A 23,289-nucleotide genomic window follows, 5' to 3' on the forward strand; every position below is an offset into this window, starting at 1 on the left:
AAGACACGGACAGAAGGACGAGCAGAGAGGTGGACTGACGGGCAGACGGATGAGACGGACACATACAGAGGACGGACACACAGATGGAGGGACGGCTTCGCTTTCGTGCCACGCTGGCACGCCGGCACGTGTTCTGCGAAATAACTGGATGGATGTGACGCTTCTCATGTCTAACACCTCACCTGTAGCTCCCTCTCCATCCGACAAAAGTCACCTTACAGTTACGAACAGAAACGAGTTACGGCCGCGCTCCTCTCCCGCCTTGTGCGCGTGTTCCCACTCATGGCCGCTAGGGGGCAGTATGTTCCTTTTCACGTGCACTCGCGGCTTTTTGCGTTTCATTCCTGCCTCGGTATTCCTCCACCCACCTCCTGCCCCCCCATTTCCTCGGTAAACCGTGATTTTAACCCCGATGGTGTTTGTGGGCTGTCAGTCGGGCGCAGTGTGTCTATGTGTGTGTGTGTATATATATATATATATATATATATATATGTGTGTGTATTTGAGGGGTTCCGCGGCGGCTGAGGACATGAGAGCGGCTCTCCGCTCGCGCGTGTCCGCACCATGGTGACAAAGTAACTTCGGGCCGCGATCCGCTGCGGTTCGTTCGGCATGGACGTGCCCAAGCTGCTCGAGAGTGTGGCGGCGCAGAGGAACGCGTCCTCGAGCGGGACCCCCAACGGCACCGCCGACCCCACCTCTGGCAACGGCTCCCTGACCCCCCAGCTCCAGCCCCCCCGCTACAAAGGTGAGCCGCGAGCACAGGTGCGGAGCGCGCGCACGGCGCTATTAAGAGAGGCGCTCTTTTTGTGGCAGTTACCGGTGTGTCAGGTGAGCGACTTTACACTGATTTACCCGTGTGTATAGCTGCGTGTTCTGAATGGATCGTTCAGGGAATGTGTCTGGATGTGCAGGGATTCGAACCAGCAACATTCCGACTGTATTATTATTATTTATATATTAAAATTATAATGAATATCAATAATTTTGTATTGTTTTGTAATACTGCATACAATATTAATAATATGTATTGTTCTTATAATTTTTTATTATGACTCAATGATTACTAATAATAATAATATTAATAATAATAATGGAGTCATTCCATTTCAAGAGGACAGAAAGTGTGAAGCATTGAATGTGTGCGATAACGGTCAGTAAGGCCCCCTCCCGGGAGGTTTATTCTTATTTACCACAGTGGTTTGGGGAAAACAAACTGGTATTGCTTTAAGACTTTGTCTTTTCGGAAATACTGAGCAACGTGTGTAAAACATGGTAAATTTGCGCAAGGCTGTAGTAGACATGTCAACAGTGCATGCAGATCAAGACTGAACTACTTCATTTTTAAGAAGGTTGTGGATATTTTCTAAAATTGCCTTCTCTGTCTGCGGAAAAAGAAATTATTAGCAACATGCTTGCAACAAATAAATTGCCAGATGTATTTATAAATGTATAAAATGTTTGTGCGACCAACAAATTTGCCCCCTCTGTCCTCTTAACATTTGGCTCTTTTCAAAGAAACCAAACACACACACACACACAGAGCAGTGTAACAGTGAGAAGTATGGTGAATGCATAGAAGACCTGGTGAGTAAATTCCCCAGTTTTACACAGTACATGTGTACTGCTGTGCTCGGACTACACATGTACAACATACCGCAGAACTGGTCTTTCTTGTAGCGATTGGTTTGATTGTTGTGTCATCGCTGTCTGGCTTTTGCCAGGAGTTTATATTAAATTCCTCTCGGGGCTATAAAGGTGTGTGGCGCTTTAGTAGATCATTTTCTCCAGTGTGTGTGTGATTGTGTGTGTGGCGGAGACACACTCCTGTTGAATGAGAGTCAGTTCACAGCTCACAGTCCTGTACTTTCACTAGAACTGCACCTCCTTCTCTTCCCCTTCTTTTTCCTCCTCGCACTCCCACACACACACACACACACACACACACACACACACACACACACACACACAGACGGACGGACGGACAGACAGAGACACAGAGCCAAAGAATTATTGAGAACGGGCAGCTGAAGGGGGGGAAAAAAATGAGCAAACTTGTTATCTACAAATATTTTCATACAAGCCCCAGCAGAATCTTATTATAATTTAAAGTAATGTAACATAACTAGAAAAAAAAAATCTGCTCAGAAGGATCTTAGACAGATTAAGGCCAGAAAAGTGTCTGAAATATTTTACTTGTTCGGTGTCTGGCAGCCGAGTCTTGAATAAGATGAAGAAACTGTTGATGTAAACTGTCCCTAAAGTTGTTTTTGTCCCTGGACTGGCCTCCCTTTGGTGTGTTTGTGGTATGTGTGGTGTGTGTGTGTGTGTGTGTGTGTGTGTGTGTGTGTGTAAACACACATTGCTGCATCCCTGCCTTTGCATCCCCAGGCCCATGAAGCATGCTAAATATAGTGTGTTGGTACTCTTTGGTGCCCTGATTCAGAGGGGAGACCCCCACCCCTGCAGTCAGCGCGGGCGCTGGAGGAGCTCGTCTCCCAAGCAGCATCTCTTCGACGGCGAGCAGCAAGAGCAGCCGAACGAGCGGAGTGTGACCCTAATTGAAAGCAGATCCGTCTTCATCCACTGTGCTAGGATTGCCACGTTCTGGATCAGCAAGGATATCCTATAAACGGCTAAAGATTTATTTATTTATTTAACCCCGCCGCGTTCTATTTCTGGAGTTTCCGTCCGAACCGAGTGGCCCGTTATGATTATACTTATTCATAAAGCAATTATAAAACATAAATGATCTCTTAAAGTTGTGCTACATTTTAAATTTCGTTCACAGCCATTTTTGGAATTTATGGTCGATAAATCTCTTTTACCTGAAATGGTACCGTGTGTGTGTGTGTGTGAGAGACAAGAAAGTGAATTCTCCATTTGGTTGTCTGTACTCTGTATTATAGTCTCACCCATTAATTTCCTATGGCCAGTTGTGACCGGACACACCACAGATGTAGAAAATGTGAATCAAACATGTAAAACTCGGTGAAAGTGGTGATCATTACAATGACGTGTCCAGATGGCCACCGTGGAGGATGTCTGGAAACCTTCCGGCGATCGCACGAAAGAAAGCGTGTCTATGAGGAACACGACCCAAGGGTTAATCTTGGCAGGAATAATGAGTCATAACATGCTGCAAAGTTAAATGGATGTAAACATGTTTTTAAGCTCTGCGGTTTCTCGTTGAGGGTTCACTTATTGCCGTTTTGGGGCTTTCGCACAATCCTGCGGCCCAGGGCAGAAGATCGCCTTGAGCGGCTTTGCGCGGTACAGAGATCAATGATCGGTTACCGGCTGTGGTACCCTGCATGAATTCTAATGTAATTTTCGGTTTCAGATGGTGGTGTTTACAATTTATTTGAGCAGCATTTCCATTTTCCCTTGTAAAAAATGCACTTTTAATTACAGTGTTATTCTGCGCAGGGGACAGAGGCAATCTGTTTCTGTGCGGACCTTCTCTAGCCCTCTAAACAGACTTCTGTAGAGAAATAAAGGCCCATTGGAGGTCTTTGTATAAAAACATTTTTTAACGATATGACGCTTGAATTTGTGACTATACATACAGAATTTGATGCTTGTATTGTAAGCAACTTATAATTTTGGCTACTTACAATATTTTACCCAGCTGGGTAATTTTACTGGAGCAATTTAAGGTAAGTACTTTGCTCAAGGGTACTACACCTGGAGGTGGGATTCAAACCTGCAACCCCTGCCTCCCAAGACAGCAACTACTACACTACCAGCAGCCTCTTTGAAATGTCTTTTAAAATATACAGCAAATCCTAATTGGAAAATTAAACTACGTTAATTTATTTGAACTTGTACTATTGTGTTTTGAACGTAAGAACCGTTCTTATTATATTTACGTGGCCCTTTTATGTAAAATTAATTTACTTGTTTAGATTTCTATTCCTTCTCCCTAGTTTTCTCACAACAACCCAAATCTAGATCCCTTCCAGACCACTCTGACATTTATATACATTGCAGAGTAACCTCTAAAACTTTTTTCTGGCCTCTGAATAATGTGTCTTTCAAAAACCATTCAAATAGATAAATAATCTAACAATAAATAAGCTGTTTTCTACCAAAAATATAATGAGACTATGTAAACAAGACATTTAAAAACTATATTTGAACTTCATTTTTGCATCCTAAATTTTAAAAGAGGCAAACAAAGGTCGTTTTGCTGCGCCTGTATCTTTCATTTACTGGACACTGTGCTCGGGTTAAGGATCTTTCGCAAAAATCCAAAGGCTGGATGTCATGGGTTTTAAACCTGGAACCCACTTGATCATTTTTAACCATTGTTGTCCCGCAGTAAGACCAGATATTATGTTGATTAAATTCTCTGCCAGGTATTAAGATCTTAAAATTCTTCAGTTGTTAACAGACCTGTGTAACCTTCTTTGGGACCAAATGCAACAGTTGTAACCACTACACTACCAGCTCTCCTGTTCACATATTCAGCAGTAATGTGAATAATAATTTAAATGAAGTGATAAGAAGGTACTGGTCCACACTGACATTTTACTCCCTTATATTGTTTTCCACAGGTTTAGCAGTTCGAACAATGTGAGTTCCGTTATGTTCGAATAACTAAACCGGTTTCGTCTCAAAGCCCAGGTGTCCGAGGGAATGGTCTCGATGCCGGTGACTGCTGGGATTTTTTGCATTCTGCAGCAATCGCCGCACCTGTTGATGCAATGAAGGCAGCGTCAGGTATCTTGAGGTGAATCTGTGATTAATAACCTGAAATGGGAAAGAGACTCGGTCTGGAAGACGATGAAGAGCAAAACAATCTCGCTGTGGGGGGAAAAAAAAATAGCATTATTATTTGGACAGGAACACTCGTCTCTTGCGTCTGACTTGGACCGCTTACGGTTTATATACTACCTGCTTCATGTGACTAGGCATTACAATGAAGGGCCTTTTACGAGGTCAAGGGAGGGGTGTGTAGGAATTACATTCTTTATTCTTAAGTCAAAGGTTAAGGGATCATAAACGCTGCTCCACTGAAACACAAACAAACCGTGTCTCAAATGCAGCGGGTTGGATAATGAACAGAATTGGCGCCGTAAACACGTAATGCACAGATTGTATTTTCGCTGAGATGGACGTTGCTTTGGAGAAAAGCGACTGCTAAATGAATAAATGTAAACGTAAACAGGAAAAATTTTTACGATGCGCCGAAAATGCTCTTTCCGTCATTAGGAGGAACCATTGCCTCGAACTCACGAGGTGTGTGTAACTGCCGCTATTTTGTAGTTCTTTGTCCTCCGGTGTTTAATGCCTTAGTCACGTTTTTTTCTTCTATTTGAGAGCTTACAGACAATACGTATGTATGGGCTTTTATTTATTTATGTGGTGAGTAATAATATTGAGGTCACCGGGGTCCTCCAGGTGTCTGAGGCTCCGCTGCAGTAGAGTTTGAAAAATCTCTAATGACACCGGAGCTGTAGCTACTGTGCCGAAGTTTTGTTCTCGTCTCAGTGGCCCTGCTTTTCATGATGAACCCCCCCCCCCCCCCCCCCCCCCATAATACTGGGTTAAATTGCCCTGTCAACTTCCCATGGTGTCAAATTCACGGGGATTCACCCAAACTGGCTGTTGTGCGGCTGTCGAACTATTCTAGCGGCGGAGATCGATACCTGGAATCTGGTCTCGTAGGAAAAAAAGCACAGGGACCAGTCCCTTCGAAAGTGTTCTCGACGTCCGTGTCCAGTTTGCTCCGGGGTTCTTGTTCTAGCGTGAGGTCCGCGTTTCTGTCCGCTGGTCGAGCTGCTGTTCTGCTTGCTCAGAGAGGCGCTTCGGCTGCTTCATTTACCGCCATGTGCGAATAGCCGCGCCACTGGACCGGCGATTCTCACAGCGGTAATAATAGGTACACACTCTCCTGTACCACAGTGCAAAGAGGCAGACCTGCATGCTGATGTAGTGGCCTTCACAGTGATTTTTTTTTTTTCTTTTTCAGTGAATTTCGTGAATGGGACGTGCCTAAACATCTGTGGCCCTACAGTATTTTTATTTACTGCATTTTATATTGTAGGTCTAATGGGTCTGTGGGATTGTATGGTATTTGTTTGCGTCCTCACAGCAACATAAAGAAAAAGATGATGTAAACGGTATGGTAAATACAAACTCTAAAGCTTCACGCACTCACTCTTTTATCGTATTTCATGCAAAGACGTTTCCCTTGCTTAAATATTGTCTGGTACTCTGTACAGTGGGCGCCAAAAGTGTTTGTTCTCTAATCGAGTCTTCTTAAAAGTAATGATTTTTTCAGGAAACGAGGAGATAGCAATACAATTATTCACACTTTTCCCTTCCATGGATTTGTAATAATCGTTCTGTACAGCGCAGGTGACTGGCCTGAACAGTCCGGGGACTCTTTCATGCAGACCTGGTCTTCAACGTGACACCTCCAGTCCACTGATTATTTATGAAATTACTGTTGTGTTGTCAAGCATGATGAAAGTAAATAGACAAATAAATTAAAAAAGATAATTAGTTTGCAGGACATGGCTTTGTCTTGTAGTCTTTAATCTTGTTTATCGCAGCCTGGACTAATTGCTCGAAGGCTCTATGGGTTATATTAGATGACATTTAGACGACATGACTTAGTTCTCTAAATGGCATTTTGCACCTGAATGCTAATTATTGAGAGGATGAACCCCCCCTCCCCCTCCCCCTCCCTCTCCCCCCAGCTTGTCTTTGCCTTACGGACGCTACGCTTGACTGGGAGAGACCGGCTGTTGGGCAGTAGTGAGATCAGTAGCAGTGGATCTCCATCAAGCATCTTTGGGCGAGGAAATAATTGGAGTAAATGGGAGTAGTGCCCCTTCATGGTGTGTGCAGTGGGTAAACTGTGGCAGGCTGCCTACCAGTTACCCTCTTTTACCTACCCTGTAGGTTTTCTGTGCTGAGGGGCTCTGGGTGGAATCATCCCTATCGCTTCTTGTTGCTGCACGACCTTCCTTGGACAGTGTGCACTCGGGTTCCATACAGGAGATGCCATACACTGAAGAGGGCACCGCAGCCTCACTAGGCTTTTTGAATGGACTGAGATTTCCTAATTATACCAGCAGTGGGATTTAGGTCCCTTTATACCCTTTGAGGGGGCAGCAGGTGGCGTAGTGGTTAGAGGTACCACCCCTGGACCCAGAGGACCCAGGTTCAGATCATACCTCCTACTGTAGTACCTTTGAGCAAGGTACTAACCTTGAATCACTCTAGTAAAAATTACCCCGCTGTATAAATTGTATGGTAATCGTAAGTATCGTAACACTGTAAGTGACTTTGGAGAAAAGTGTCAAATAAATGAGTACTAAATTATTGAATTCATCTAAAACTGCAAGTAGGAAAACACGTGGGCAAAGGCATGACTGAAGGCAGCACTTTTGTGTTGAGTCTAAGTGCAGAGTCTGAGGACATAATGCTCAACAACACGTTTGCATTTACTTAACTCTCATTTCGCAGGCTCTTTTCTTTTCTCCAAAGCAACGAGCAGTTTAAACGCATTCGAAGGTGCATTCGGTAACATGAAGCTCTGTGGATACAGATGCGTTATTATTAGAGAACGGCTTGCTTGCTGTTTTGCCGGAGCACATTATTCAAGTAGCTGCCTATAGAAGTGACATTCAGCGCTAATTGGCTTGTCTGAAGCGGAGCTGTACATCGATCCTCGGCCTGATAGAAACAGCGATGGAGACATTTCCCTGCCTCTCTGCTGTCTGTGCTGCCTGGCTGGTTTCACCGCTTTAAAGAATCTCTTTAATGAGGCTGCATTAATCCACTTAACAACAAATTAATAATAATAACACAAAAAAACATTGTTATGAGTTTGCAGCGCAGGGAGGCGTGGTGGTGCAACGGGCTTGGCCGAGCGCCGGTCTCTGGCGGGGCTGGGGTTCGAGTCCTGCTTGGGGTGCCTTGTGGCGGACTGGCCTCCTTTCCGGGGTGTGTCCTTGCGCCCTGTGTTGCTGGGTTAGACTCCGATTCACCGCAACCCTGCTTGGGACGAGTGGTTTCAGACAGTGTGCGTGAGTTTGCAGTGCAAAGTGGTGTCTCGCGTCAGTATATTTTGTCTCACTGTTTGACCACTTCCTGTGGATATAATGGCTCTTTCTGCTATTCTCCGTCTCAACACCAGACACTTTAATCAGGACTCAAGGCCAGTTCTGGACCTTTACCGATGGCATTGTGATCAATCACTCTTAAGGTCTCACATCAGTCGAGTGGCAGTGTAACCGAGTATGCTGATGGCCTTTGCTGCTTTTCCAGACTTTGTTTCATTCTTCAGAAGGCAGAAGGTATTGACAAAACTGATGAAAGCCAGGACAAAGCATGTTGATGTGTTGTATAGCGTTTAGGTTCATAGATGGTACCAGCTTTGCAGACTCCTTGCGCTCTCATACCTGTTCTATCCTGGCTTAGATGCTGTGGCCCTACAGCCAAATAAGGGGCCCTGTTTCTCCAGGATCTGAAGCCTATACGTGTTTTCTTCCATTTGGTCATCTATAGCCATTATTACACATCACTGTGACACCATTCCCTTGACACTGTTTGCATTTTCAATCAACAAGTTCCCATACTGGGTGTCAGGTTCTCCAGCAGTTGATAAACACTTATTAGTAAGTTTGCACCTTAGTCAGGTGCCTCACTTAACAGGAATGCCACCTCTAACCCCTTACCCCCCTCATGTGTGTCTATCTCACAGAGAGCTGTAATAGTGCTACATTGCTTTTGACTCCTGGAAGCACTTGCATAACTATAATCCTTGATCCCAATTTCTGCTGGCAACAGACCTTAATGTGCATCCTCTGGATGACTGTAGATCTGCTAGAGGTCGGTGATGGAGGATGGTGCGTGATGGAGCCAAGCTGAAGCATGGTTAACTTGCATATGCCACATCTTTTGGTCGCCACTCTGGCTTGCCCTTCGGAGCTAGTCCCACTGCTCCAGGGGAAAAGCAGTTAGTGAAACACAGAGAAAAGTGTTTGATCTTGCAGTTTTCATGAAGTAGTACAGTATGATGCAAACCACAAAAAAGAGTAAAAGTAAAAACTTGGATTCTCCAATAATTTAAAAATACCTACATTTCTATTGTTGCTTTTTGAAGGTTACAGGAGCTTACTTTTTACAGTATATAACAGAGGAACTTATATATACAGGGAGGACACAATAACAGAAACACTACATGGAAAAATGGTTTAACATTGACTTAATTGTGATTTAGTATCACAATTATAAACACAACTGCAAAGGTGAGTCATTTCCAGTCAAGTTTCAGAGTTCCAAAGAGGCCAGACAGTTGGTGTCCAAACTGCAAGTGACCAGAATTGCAAAATTTTTGAATGTCTAATTGGAACAGTCTCAAAAATAACGGCAACATATGTCAAACACAGATGAATTGCATCTGCAAAGATGAACAGTGGTCACAAGCTGACCACGGACAGGGATAGACACACACTTCACATGATGGTTGTTAAATGCCCCAAAAGCATAGCCTCAAAAATGACAGCAGAAGTGAATGAATGCCTGTAATGGTATGGGTATTCATTTTGTGGGAGGAGTCATTAGGTCTGATGATTGATCTGCATGATTGCATAATGGGCGAGGAATATGAGGTCATTTTACTAAATTAGGTGCACCCTGTAGTACAAACACCATTCCCTCATGATGTTGCCATATTCCAGGAATTATTCCATAGTCACCAATCCTCAGATCAAAGTCAATGGAGCTTCATGGGAAGTTCTGGAGAATGCAAAATAGATTACCACCTCTGCCATCCCTCAAAAAAATTTAGGTTTTTGGTCTTGAAATATGGTGCTGTATCTCACAACACACAGTTCAGGACTTGTATGATAGCATTCCATCAAGGACTGAAGCTGTTCTGAAGACACAGACTGGCCCTACTTGTTATTAGGTCTTTGATATTAATATATTGTTATGTACTTCCATTATTTTTTTTCCACCCCTGTATGAGGGCATTCTAAAACGTAGGTAAATTTTAAGTCTGTTGTACAATATTCCTAATTCATCACCGTCAAAGAAGTCATGCACACACCTAAAACGACAAATGAGGTTCTATCTTTTTGAGTTAAGAATATATACTCGTTCTAATTTGGTTCATCTCCAGGGGTTCATACAGAGATTGTTACAGAGATGATTTATTACTCAAGGAATAAATGAACTGTAATGAACTGGAATTTGATCACACTGTCAGCTGGGACTAAAAAAAAATCCTATTTCCATTTCTTTGTTATGCAGTTCAGGTAATTAGCCTTTGATAAATGCTACACTCCTTGGTGAAATTCTCGAAAGAGGACCAACGCATTCGTAGGCAAGCAATCAGCGCACTGTTCAGGCTAATTAAATACAAAGAACAGTTTTGAGCATACGTTTATTCACATTTTCTTTTATTACCATCAATACGCCGTTCATTAGCAGTTTAGGCAGCAGCGCTATATCCTTATAACCCCTCTATCATAAGGTAAGGGCTTTGCCAGTTATTAGTGCAGTCCTGGGTGGCTGCCCTTCGATAATCAGAGTTCTCTGCAGCTCCACGAATTTCAGAGGAAACTGTGATATCTGTCAGTGAGAAACTTTTCCATTAATGGCCAGGAATGGCCTGGTAGCTTACTGGATGTAGCCCAGATCAATACTGGGAACCCCTTGTCAGCAGGAACTACTCAATATGCTGTGCTGTTGAACAATGTGCAAAGGTATGTCGATTAAATTGAGCTTTTAGTTCATCAGAAGTTAGCGGCATATCGAGTAGGATGTATCAAACTGATATGAATCCTACAGACCTAGCTTTGGTAAAACGGATGTCATCGTTTTGTGGAGTGGTCAACGTGGGCTACATTTGTGATAAACACCACAGAGAAATACAGTTTTTACAGTGGATGTAGGTAGACATCTCTATCAAGAGGGAGTTGATGCAAGTCAAACCATTGAACCAGTGGTCCAGTTTACTTGAATGCACTTCATTTTGCACGATGGAGTCTTTGCTACAGAAACCTGTCTGAGTGTAGGGCCAGGTTTCTGACCTTTAGTTTGATGGGTGCCAAAAAGGCAGGTTTGTGTTCTTAGGTGATATGAGAACTTGGCTACCTGGCTGCAAGACCTTAAATATAATTCTCAGATTTAGGAAATGTGTATTTTTAATTGTCTATGTTGACGTGTTTGTATTGACACTTTATGTATAGGGAAGAAAGGCAGTGACAAAAAGGAATTGTTCCCTTCTTGGGGAATAATTTGCAGGTTGCTTTAGCTTCAGACGTTGACTCCTTGAAAACAAAAGATGGTACATCTACAGAATGGTCCTCAGTGGTATTATTTCTCTGGTAAAGGGTGTGGCCTCCGTTTGAAGTCCTGTGATGGATGGTAGCTTTATCAGCTCCATGCTGTTACATTTAAAACAGTGATAGTCACCATTATTTAAAATGAACAGTTAAATTTAAACCCTGATGATGTTCATTTTTGCAGACAAAAAAAATAATAATCTGTTTTCTCATTGTAATATCAAATTACAAATGTGAGGAAATTACTGAGCAACCTAGGTATTGATTTTCTGTTAGTCATGCCGGGAGGTGAGCACGGATGTGATAATCATTTAATAAACCATAACAAAAGTAAACAACCAGAGCATTAATAAACATGGTGTAATCTATTTCAGTATCTCCTTTTCTTTCTTGGTTGCAAAACATTGAGAGTAGAGGGTTTATGTATCTAACTACAGTATGGGTTATGGAAATCAGCTTTCAGTGGCACTAATAGGAACTAAGATTGATTTCTTTTGTCCCTTTTTCAGAGATGGATTCGATACGGATCCTACTGTACTTGCTCATCTTCCTTCTGGGTGTGTTTGGCAACCTCCTCATCATCATGGTTCTGATAGTGAACAAGCATATGCGCACAGTGACCAACTCCTTCCTGCTGTCACTGGCCGTGAGCGACTTGATGATGGCTGTCTTCTGTATGCCCTTCACCCTCATCCCCAACCTACTGGAGGACTTCATCTTCGGAGCTGCCATGTGCAAGATTGTTGCTTACCTCATGGGTAAGGTCATGTCACCTTTGCTGAAAATGTCAGGAGTAACTCTGAAATGACAGCTACAGTGAGCAAATGTGTCATTTTCGGTTAGGTTTCCTTCCGCTTGTCCCGGCGACAGTCGTGGTGGTAGCAGGCTGAGCAAGCCTTCCCGAACCTTCTTTTCTCCAGCCACAGTCTCCAGCTGCTGTTGGAGGATCCATAGGTGTTACCAGTCCAGCTGTGAGATATACCCTCTCCAGCATGTCCTTTGTCTACCCCGGGGTCTCCTCCCAGTACGATGTGCCTGGGATAACTTCAATGGAGGCCGACCAGAAGGCATTTTTATGATATGCTTGAACCACCGTAGCTGTCTTCTCAATCTGGAGGAGAAGTGACTCCATGCCGAGACTCTCCCAGAACTATAACTAGAACTACGACTCCATCCCTTCACTTTACAGGTGGTGAGCCCACAAGATGGCTCCGCATCTACATTTTGGGCTGAGCTGGACTAGGTTGTGTGGGTCACCTTGCCACCAGGTATTTGCCAGCCTAGTTCCAGGGGTGGGTTCTGGTAACTCTAGATCGGACAAGGCACGCTCAGTTTTCAAATGTGTACTCATAGGGATCTTAGCGGACCATTCTTCTTCTAAACCTACCCCTCAGAGCTCTTCACCAAGGGAAGGCCTACCAGGAGCACCTGGCTTCGGACGATGGCACTGAACCCCATCACCACACCAGTGATGGTCCATCGGTGGTGATCTGTCCTTATCACCTGAGGAGAAACATCTAATGTGACCTCATGTGCTTTAAATACATACTCTGGGTACCATCTTTAGTGCACATATAGATTCCAGACTCAAAGGTTGCTGGTTCATGTCTGAAAAGGAACTCTGGTATAGATAAAGGCTTCTACATAGCTTTGAAAAGTGTTTAATTTTGAACCTACAACTGTAATTTTAATGAGAAAGGCAGATTCTTTACATGATTCCATGTCAGTCAGAGCAATTAGTACCAATTTAACATTTTTATGAGGTGATCCTGGAACAACTCACTCCCTAATAGTGTTTGTGTTGGTTCTAAAGCCTAAGAACACCTAGTGTAACATACTTTAACTACTTTTCATCCGTTATCCTGGAATGATATTCAAAATGCTTTAAAGATAGATTGTCTCAAATGATCTAGAGAATGATACAAATAGGATAAAGGATTATTTTGTTACTGACTGCTCCTGTTTTGCTATTTGAGACATTAATCATGAATTGCACAGAATCATATTTTTTTTAGTGTAAATATGTATTTTGCTCTTTGCGACCCCGTCCTGGGTGTGTCCCCTCCCCCTCCGGCCTTACGCCCTGTGTTGCCGGGTAGGCTCCGGTTCCCCGCGACCCCGTATGGGACAAGCGGTTCTGAAAATGTGTGTGTGTGTGCTCTTTGCGACCAAAACAACATTTTAAAAGAGGATTTACTATACTTCAGGTTTTTTTTCTTCTGAAGGGTGAATAAATTCATATTTCAGAACACAGTGCACCTCTATAGGTACATAACTGTGTTGATTTATCGGCGCCAGAAAAAATGTATTTCCTTAATAGTCAGTGTTCCTAATTTACATATTAATTTGTACCATCTTTTACTTTACACTGATAACCCACTGATCAAAAGTTGGATAGGGTATCTTGAAGTACTGCGGAGAAGAACTGAAAGAACTGAAAGAGTAGGTATTAAAGGACAGTCAGGGAAGAACAGAAATATTGGGAGAAAATAAAGAACTCTTTCTTTTTCGTTCTCAGAGTCTGAGTTCTTTGCTCTTCCAAAGCCTATCAGTCCCTTATATTGATTCTTCAGGCTTCCATGCATTTAAAAATTAAAGCCCATCTACCAGAAGACTGGATGAAGGTCACAGCAAAAGGGTGAAGGAGAACAAGAAAAATAAATGAATTTTGGAGTAGGTCCTTAGCGCTCATTTGTGGGGTGCAACCCCGAGAGGCTGGTCACTGAACAAGTTCAGCCAGAACATTGTGATCGCTGACCACCGTTTACTTTCTGGAGTTGCCCCTCTTCGCCCATGTGCTGCTAGGAGATTTCACTTCAATGCTAGACTTGACTGAAAATGTTTATTTAACTGGGAGAGAAGCGGATTTGTAAAGTAAAGATTAATTCCTCTGCCTTCAGCTTAGGCTGGAAGGAATCGGATCAAGGGCCCCCGGTCAACATGAAAGGCAGACAGCCATCTTTCCCATAAACAAATGCTCCGGGTGTGTCAAATTAATATTAAACACCCGTTCCGCATTACCCTGCTTGAAGAAATTTGTTGTGTTTTCAATGTCAAATGAATTAACTCATTAACTGCTTCATGAATATGAAAACTTTTTATGACTTTTTTTGTTATGTTCAAATTTATGAGTTCCCAGGTCTGGAATATATGCGTAGCCTTGGCTTCTAGCAAGGGTGAGAATAATCATAGAAGTGTTCAATTTTGACAGCCGTAATGACTCAATCAGTTGTGACTAAGAACGTAATTAGCCGAGCAACAATGGTTAGACAAAAGACAGCTGTCTTTCGCATCGCTCTGCACCCTCTTCATATCTCAGGCATTGTTCTGTAGAAACGGAGGGCTTGCTGTAATTACAGGGAACCTGCTCGGCTGACTCCCGCTCATGGCTGCATCTGAGAACATGTATGCAATGTCACGGTGCCTCAATTTGCAAAAGTTAGAGGAAGTTCCCCGGTAAGTGGATGTTTAAGAGCCCACGATGTTCAACGGGTACAGCGACGTTCGGCGGCTTTAAAACGTTCATTTTTATTTGTGTACTTGGCAAAATACTGGATTGCACCAACGAGATTGCAGAGTGACGTAGCCTCAAAACACGTCAACATGTGTGCACCAACTGTGGATAATTAAAGTGTTTTCTACTATCTCACTGTGTAAAATTATGTATTTTTTTTCTTTATCAGTGAATAGAAGCATTCAGCGTCTCCATTGCATTCTGTCCTGAAGGCCAGAGATTCATGGTTCTCACTGATAAAGGCAGTGAGAAGAGGATTTAAGTGGCACAAATGTATCCTAGCAGCAGAAGTTAGATGTTTTAAACCTTTCATTCTGTTTTACAGCAGTTGGATTTCGTTTTTGGTTCCTGTTGCTGCTTGGTGTGATTCATTGCCTTTCGAAACCTCTCACTGTCATCTACCTCTCAGGCTTTGGTTCCTTATTTGTTATTTTTGCTGTTTAGTGTTTACTGTGTCTTCATTCCAATGGAACAAGTGAACCCTGATTTTCTAAATGGTTTCCCAGTACCCCCAAACATGGTATTACGGCACTTTTCGGTGATATTTTACATATTAAAACCTTTATCCATTGAGTATTTGTGGTCCAATTTTTATATCAAAGCAACTGGGGTCTCTGCCATATTCTTCCATTGCAGGAATATCTGTGAGCATCTCCACATTCAGCCTTGTTGCCATAGCGATCGAGAGGTACAGTGCCATCTGCAACCCACTCAAGTCACGGGCGTGGCAGACCAGGTCCCACGCCTACCGGGTCATTGCAGCTACTTGGGTCCTGTCCCTCATCATCATGGCACCGTACCCCATCTTCAGCCGCCTGGTGACCTTCACCAAATCCAACTCTACAGCCCAAGCCCATATGTGCCGCATCAGCTGGCCCAGAAGTCAGGTGGAGCAGTCCTGGTGAGATCCACAAGCTTTGACTCTGATATCTACATTACATTTATTTATTTAGCAGACACTTTTCTCCGAAGTGACTTCCAATGAACTCTATGTAGTGCTATCAGCCCACACACCTTATTCACCAAGGTCACTTACACTGCTAGATACACTACTTACACTCTCTCTGTCACTGACACATAATGGGTGAATCTGAACAGCATGTTTTTGAACTGTGGGAGGAAACCAGAGCACCCACAGGAAATCCACACAGACACAGGGAGGACATGCACACTCCACACAGACTGAGCAGGGATTGAACCCATGTTCTCTCACGAAACTCAGGCGCTGTGAGACAGCAGTGCTACTTGCTGTGCCACCATGATGTTTTACTAATGTTTCCACAGCTCTATTGTGCTCTATGGCAGTATCTCCATGTTGGTTGGAGGGGAGAACTTCAGTCAGGTTATGGCCTTGAACACCCATCCAGGGAGTTTGGTCTTGGACATTAAAATTGTCAGAGATTGGCTGAGATTCATATTTCTTTCAGGACTGGTAGCTAATGGAGCATTTGTGATGAGCTCTTGTACCTGTACTTGTTCACTGTCTTTGTCTTAGATGTTCTACTGAACTTACTGAAGTTTAGGGACATAGAGTGAGGAAAATGCCAAAAAACTGTAAAAAGCCCATTTTTTCTTGGGTTTACCTGCATTAAAAAATCATTTTACAGGAAAAAAAAAACGTCTGTTACTCCAACAAATCTTTAACTGTCCTTTGTTCCTTGAACAAGTACATGGGCCGTTTTGAGCCTTGTTAGACAATGGGATGTTTTGCATGACCAGACCTGATCATTACTGTAGGAAAACAAGTCTGCACGCTCAACACTGAATAAAACAACAGGCAGACAAGCGTGCTCACTTTATTAGTCACCTCACCACCAGGGATAGCGAGCGAAGGGGAGATGCTGCCCACAGCGTCTCGGTAATTAGTAGGTGTGTTGAGATGCATGTCTTTGCATTTATTCTAGCCTTAATTGCTCCGCCCAGTGAGCTGTTGCGAATTGGAGGCTGGCATCACCAAATTAACTGCCTTCCTTAACAGGGAGTATTTTTTCCTACCAAAAGCCAGACCGTGAGCTGCAAGTGACAAATCCTTGCTGAGAACCATCAATTTATATTTTAAACAACCGCTAACTGACAAACAGCACAGAACCTAAAAAAACAAAAAACAAAAGTGGAACTAACCAAATAAAAAATATACTTAAAAACAACTTTGAACATTTGCATAAATAAATATACATTCTTAGTCTGTGGAGTTTTCTGGTTTAATTCTCAGTACTTGATTTTTTTGTTTGCACAAGTCTTAGGATAAAAGTCAAGCAATGTACATTGAATATTTTAGTAGCGGTCTCTGTAATTACTTGCCATTGCAGTAGTTGTATGAGGGATTCTTTAATTTCTACTTTTAAAAGGCAGCTTTTAAGCTGTAATGTAATTAAATGCATCAAACAAATGGGTGATGAATAACCCTTACTGCAAATATCTTGCTTTTAAACATAAAAGTCACATCCAGATGAACATGAACAGTGTTATGTAAGGACAATGGGAAATAAAATACTTCACCCACCATTAAAACGGAATAAAATAAAATGGCTTTTTCTTATTTTAGGGAAAGGATTGTTTTAAAAGCTCTATTAGCTTTTAAAGGAAGGCCTTTACTTCCCTTAAATGTGGGTATGTACTGTACAATGGCAAGTCTGTTATATTTGTCCGGTAAAACGCCCAGAGCCTCAGTTATGTTACATGTGTAAAAGCAGGACTGTGAATGACGCCAAAAGGATCAAACAACTACTTTAAAGGTCCATACAACGTTTTTGCATGTTTAGATGACACTTTTCTCCAAAGTGATTTATGATGTTAAGTTACCTACAATTACTTACACAGCTAGATTATGTTACTATAGCAATTTAAGGGAAGTACCTTGCTGAAGGGTACTATAGGTGGAGGTGGGAGTTGAACCTGCAACCTTTGGGGTAAAAGGTAGCAGCGCTAACCCCTACATTACCATCTTGCCTTGTAGCAAGCTTCTAAAAAACCTGGATTGACAATGCCCATCCCAACAACCTTATTTTACTATTACAGAATCCTGATGTTTGCTTGTAATGTTCAAGGGCTTCATCAGCTGTATGATAACGTCAACTGGCCGCACGTCTCACATAAGGCACGCATACTGTATCTCCTATTGACTCAGTCAATGTGTCTGCCGAAGGTTGTTTTTATTTACAAAACTTTTACTTTTTATTTAAAATGGCCAGCAAGTGAGAAACAGAATTCTGGTGATGCAGAAAAGAAAAAAACAAAGGAAAACAGATTTAAAAATTAAACTGAAGACAGCACTGCAGTTTATAAAGATATTTGATAGTGTACGCTATTAATGTCATTCTTATCCTTTATTAGACTTACTTTAACATGAATGGTGTGTGAAATTCGTGGAAAAACATGGCAAAGTGCTATTTTGCAGCGTAGCATTCATGCATATGAATTGTTGATATGCCCTGGTTTATATAAGACGATATAAGGAGATCTTCAATTTCTGACAAAGTTGACTTACAATGAAATTGTTGGAACAGATCCCGTCATAAGTTGAGGAGGACCTGAAGATTCCTGTATCAGATATGAGCTCATTTTTACTTTAATGTATCTTTATTTCAGGTACATCCTTCTGCTCTTTGTGCTGTTCTTCATCCCTGGCGTAGTGATGATCATTGCCTATGGACTTATCTCCAGAGAGCTCTACCGAGGAATACAGTTTGAGTTGGAACAGAAAAAAGAATCCAATGGTAATGGACTATTTATTTTATTCCTAGCCAGCAGTGGTTTGGTGAACAAAATAATTTTGTAGTCTCTTTGGGAATTGTCTTGTACAGTAATTGGTATAGTTATTACTGTAAAGTATGATTCTACTAATGTGCTATACTGATGCTGTTGAAAAAGTGTTTTGTTGAGTTCTCTGGGTGTCGTCACTTGTTGGACATATTGAATATGGTTTTGAAAATGGAGCCACACCTCTGTAGAAAACTGCAATAATTGGCAATTAAATTCCAAATGACTTGGTGAGCAGAGGTGTAGATTTCTGCCTTCCTCGCTTGATGCGATTAAGGGGTGTTTGTATGTAGACAACGCAGTAGAGGAGAACAGGTGGGGGATTCCACCAAGCAGTACTCTCCAGTCTCCAGTCTCGTTCTCCCCAAATCCACAGTCACTCTGCAATAACCGTGATTAAATGCCCGCTGAATTAGTGTAAATGGCCCTTGAGATGAATTACTGTCTTTCAGACGTTGCTGTCTTTCTATCTTTGCACTCTTTGAAGAGCACTGTGCAGTATACTCCCATTTCCTCTAAGATATTGAGTTTGCAAATATCTATCATTCTCTGAGTCACTGCTTCATTTCAGGGGTTTATTTTGAGGTTCTTGTTTAGGTCATTTCCTTTTGGAGATGTTGAGCTGCCTTGCTTTGCTTAAACCTTACGTCACTAAGGAGATAAGGGCTGCTCTCATTACTTTATAATATGAGAATGTAGCTGAGAGGTAATACTTCGATGGTCGGTAGATCTGGGTATCATGATTGCTGAAGGGCCTTTCAGTTGGCCGTTTGGATGTTGCGGTGGATGAATTTTGTCTAAGTGGGTTCCCGCTGTGTTCTCAACACTGCAGGCCAGAAGAACGGTCTAAATGGCATGGTGTCGTCCGGTAGTGACGAGGGCGATGGTTGCTACATGCAGGTGGCAAAGCGGTCTGCTGCCATGGAGATGTCAGCGCTGGCGCCTGCAGGTGGTGCCAAGGTGGACCGGCCTCGAAGCAACACGTCAGAGGCGCGGCTAATGGCCAAGCGGCGGGTGATCCGCATGTTGATTGTCATCGTGGCCTTGTTTTTCATCTGCTGGATGCCCATCTACTCAGCGAACACGTGGAAAGCCTTTGACCTGCAGTCGGCTCAGCGTGCCCTATCAGGGGCACCCATCTCATTCATCCACCTGCTGTCCTACACCTCGTCCTGCGTCAACCCCATCATCTACTGCTTCATGAACAAACGCTTCCGCAAGGCTTTGTTGGCCACCTTCGCCTGCTGCTGCAGGCCGTGCCGCCGCCGCCGCCCCCGACACCCGGCCGAGGACGACATCACCGCTACCGGTGCCTCGCTCTCCAAGTTCAGTTACACAACTGTCAGCACCGTGGGGCCGCCCTGATCAACACCTGCCACAGGGAATGCGGGGCAGCGCAGGGTGCAGTGAAACGAATCGTAGCGCTTTTATTTATTTATTTATTTATTTGCGTTCATCGCCGCATTTGAGTTCTGTACCACTATCGTTGACCGGCCGAGCACTGTGTTCGTGTGTATGCTGTAGAGTACCAGCCACTGGCCTCAACCCGTATATGACAGTACATGTGAATGTGTGGATGACTGCGGAGGATTTCCGTGAAAATCGTGCACTGATGGGCATCTGTGTTTTGAGAAAACAGTTGGATAGTTGTGTCGAGAGTGCGGTTCACTGAAAAGACTCCTACTGGGGGGCTTGGGTAGGGATCCAGGTAACATGCAACTGGCGCTGATGGGAAAATTCTCCTGCAAAGAGTCGGGCGCGACCGATATTAAGTGTAAAATGCCCCCAGTCCAAACCTTTAACTACACTGTCAGTTTTATTTATTTATTTTATGTGCTTCATCAGGGGGCGCGGTGGCGCAGTGGGTTGGACCACAGTCCTGCTCTCTGGTGGGTCTGGGGTTCGAGTCCCGCTTGGGGTGCCTTGCGATGGACTGGCGTCCTGTCCTGGGTGTGTCCCCTCCCTCTCCAGCCTTACGCCCTGTGTTACCGGGTAGGCTCCGGTTCCCCCGTGACCCCGTATGGGACAAGCGGTTCTGAAAATGTGTGTGTGTGTGTGCTTCATCAGATTGGACAGAACATTGTAATTCAGTGATTGTCATTTAGTTCTTCATTCTCATCGGTACATGTACGGTTGCCATGGTGTCATGTTGACCTTAACTACGCTTTGTGTGCAGGTGAGCATGGAGTTTGCAGTAAGAAAGAAGGAATAATTGTTCTTCATCTATGAAACTCTTAAATGGATTAGTCACTGATTGACTCAGTCTAATTGCTTAATGCAGTAATGGATGGCAGCGAACGCTACATCTGCATTTAATCCATTGTGATGTACTGCATCTATCCATCTTCTGTTTTGTACCAGTGGAAGGAAACAGAATTAATTTCTACATTTTTAGTGCTATTTTAGGGAGCCTGAAACCACAACGTTGGGTTTGAGGGTGTTTTAGGTTCTCCTGCCTGTGGAGAAGGCAGCTGTAAATGATTGCCGCAGTTAAGCACTTTCTATTCTTTAAAGAGCTATATCAGAGACCTTAAAAAAGTTCAAATTATATAAACCTTGATATAACGTCGGATCTAGGCCATCTTGGCAAACTGGAAGAAAGCACTCGGTTCCTTATCTTTTACATGTGGAGGATGTGCATGTGTTCATGGAAGCAGAACAACGGGATCCAATTCGGCGATTTGTGTTTAGTTTGTCTGTTGAAGCATCTTCTGGAGTCTGTTCGTATGGAAATGATGTTTGCTCTTCCATTGTTTCCTTCAGACTGCTACGTGTGTGTGCGTGTGTTTACCATTACATTACTGCATTTATTGCAAAACAACACCAAGTCATAGCAAAACCTGATTTAAGCTCACATAGATGTTGTCAAATAAATGGATTGACTTTGCCATGTCAATTAGCTGGGGATTTAGAGGTATTACCCAAGGACACATAGTGGTTGATAAAAAAAAATTTTTTGGGCTAAATAAATACAACGCACATTGAAGAGAATGAAAATTTATTCATTATCTGTTTTTCTAATGGTTAGAACTGCTGTGTTTGGACCCATAAAGGTGGCAGGAATGAATCCCACCTCCAGCTGTAGTACCTTGAGCAAGCTACTTACCATAAATTGCTCCAGGAAAAAATTACCCAGCTGTATGAATGGGTAAATAATTGTAAGTCGCTTGTTGATGTAATGCACTCATTGTGTTGTTCCCTGAGATGTACTGTACGTCGCTTTGGAGAAAACCATATGCTAAATGTATCAATGTACTGTTACAGGTTTTAGTGATGTTGAAAAATAACTCGGAGATTAATGGCTGCACCATGTTAGTGTATCAGCCCAAATCGACTTCCCTTCAGAGAATCCAACTTATTTTTTGGACTTTCTGGTGACTTTTTAATTGGGCAGCAATGAGTGCTGGAACTGACCGTTTGTTACCAGGCTGCCCTTCTCCTCTGTACAATTTAAGGAGGGAACAGATAGGACATGGTTTGAGCGGCACTGTCAAGTTAATAAGGCCACTTGTGATGGACAGCTTCCACAATTACCAGTCAGCTTCTCGCTCCCGTCCTCTCCTCTCTCCTGCCCTCCTCTCCTTAATAATGGATATTGAAGGACTTTCTGCTGTTCATAGTGAACAAGAGCCAGCTAGCAGCGTGGACCAGCATATAACTGTATTGTTCCTTGCAGACCTTCAGACATCCGCACACGTCATTCTGGGCTACCATGGCAGAAGCATAGCATCACGGGAGATTTAGTGCCGGTGCTGTTAGCAGTGGTTTGGGCACTTGAAGCCGTGGAGACTGACAAGTTAAAGTGTAGAACTAAATGAAACAAGTGGTTAGAGCTAGGGTTAGGGTTTAGATTAGGGTTAGGGTTAGGTGGGACCCAGTAGGGCCATTTGGTCACAGGGTCTGTGAAAGGCGTGGCCACCTAGGACAGGAGCAGCAGGTATTGGGGAGAAGGTAATGTGCAGAGCCCACCGATGATGTTCTAACATCCCATCATGTTGTAGAGCACAGTGTGTTGCCATGGCACCACTCAAGGTCCAGGTGAACCTGTGTGCACATTGGGCTTCTTCTCAGACTGCTGTAGAGGAAATGGGCCAGAGCAGCATATCCATAAGCTCTCCTCCTGGCAGGTTTCTTACCGTGTTTCACTTTTTGGTCGCTTTCCCTACTTTCCCCGACTGAGGGGAATAAGGTATGTAATAGGCATCTGTATTGGATGATCTCACACTGGTGCTCAGCGGTAATTGCATATCTGTGGTTTCTGCTGACATAGCCGCTGCGAGTAATCGTTTCCATTATGCACCTTAAGATGCAATGGGCTAAATGTTTAGTGTTAAGCACCAATTTCCACAATGGAAATATTTACACAGTACACCATGTTTTATGTTTATTTGTGAGCTTTAAGGAAGAGCTGCAACAAAGCAATGAAGTGATGACCGCGCCAGTCTGTTTTTTTTTTTTTATTATATATATGTGCCTCCGCAAGTCTCACCGCAAGGGCAGGACCCCCCAGAAAAGATCCTGAACGCACCCGACTAACTGCAGAAAAATCAGGTTAAAAGAAAAATGGCGGCTGAATCAACAGGTCGAAAGGCAGAGAAAATGAACCATGTTTGTGTGTAAGTGATGCGATCCTGCTGTAAAGACTGAAGTGAAGCCGCCGTGCCCACATCCTTAATTTAATTTGTGTTCTCGCACTTTGCCTCA

General features: G+C 43.2%; 1 protein-coding gene across 1 annotated transcript; it reads left to right on the top strand.

Annotated features, from left to right (window-relative positions):
* The first annotated feature begins 612 nt into the window (after window positions 1-612).
* cckbrb (cholecystokinin B receptor b) lies at window positions 613-20,322 on the top strand. Its single transcript, XM_029251813.1, has 5 exons — window positions 613-748; window positions 11,822-12,070; window positions 15,463-15,727; window positions 18,415-18,542; window positions 19,418-20,322. The coding sequence occupies exons 1-5, from the start codon at window positions 613-615 to the stop codon at window positions 19,948-19,950; spliced, it is 1,311 nt and encodes a 436-aa protein (XP_029107646.1). The 3' UTR covers window positions 19,951-20,322.
* The last annotated feature ends 2,967 nt before the right edge of the window (window positions 20,323-23,289 follow it).

The sequence above is a fragment of the Scleropages formosus genome, chromosome 1, assembly GCF_900964775.1.
Source record: "Scleropages formosus chromosome 1, fSclFor1.1, whole genome shotgun sequence".
Lineage (NCBI taxonomy): Eukaryota > Metazoa > Chordata > Actinopteri > Osteoglossiformes > Osteoglossidae > Scleropages > Scleropages formosus.

Excerpts from the sequence above, each read along its gene's own strand:
- cckbrb (XM_029251813.1), top strand. The coding sequence starts at position 613 with ATGGACGTGCCCAAGCTGCTCGAGAGTGTGGCGGCGCAGAGGAACGCG. Across the intron at positions 12,071-15,462 it reads GATTGTTGCTTACCTCATGG|GAATATCTGTGAGCATCTCC; the intron begins GTAAGGTCATGT and ends CTTCCATTGCAG. Across the intron at positions 15,728-18,414 it reads AGTCAGGTGGAGCAGTCCTG|GTACATCCTTCTGCTCTTTG; the intron begins GTGAGATCCACA and ends TCTTTATTTCAG.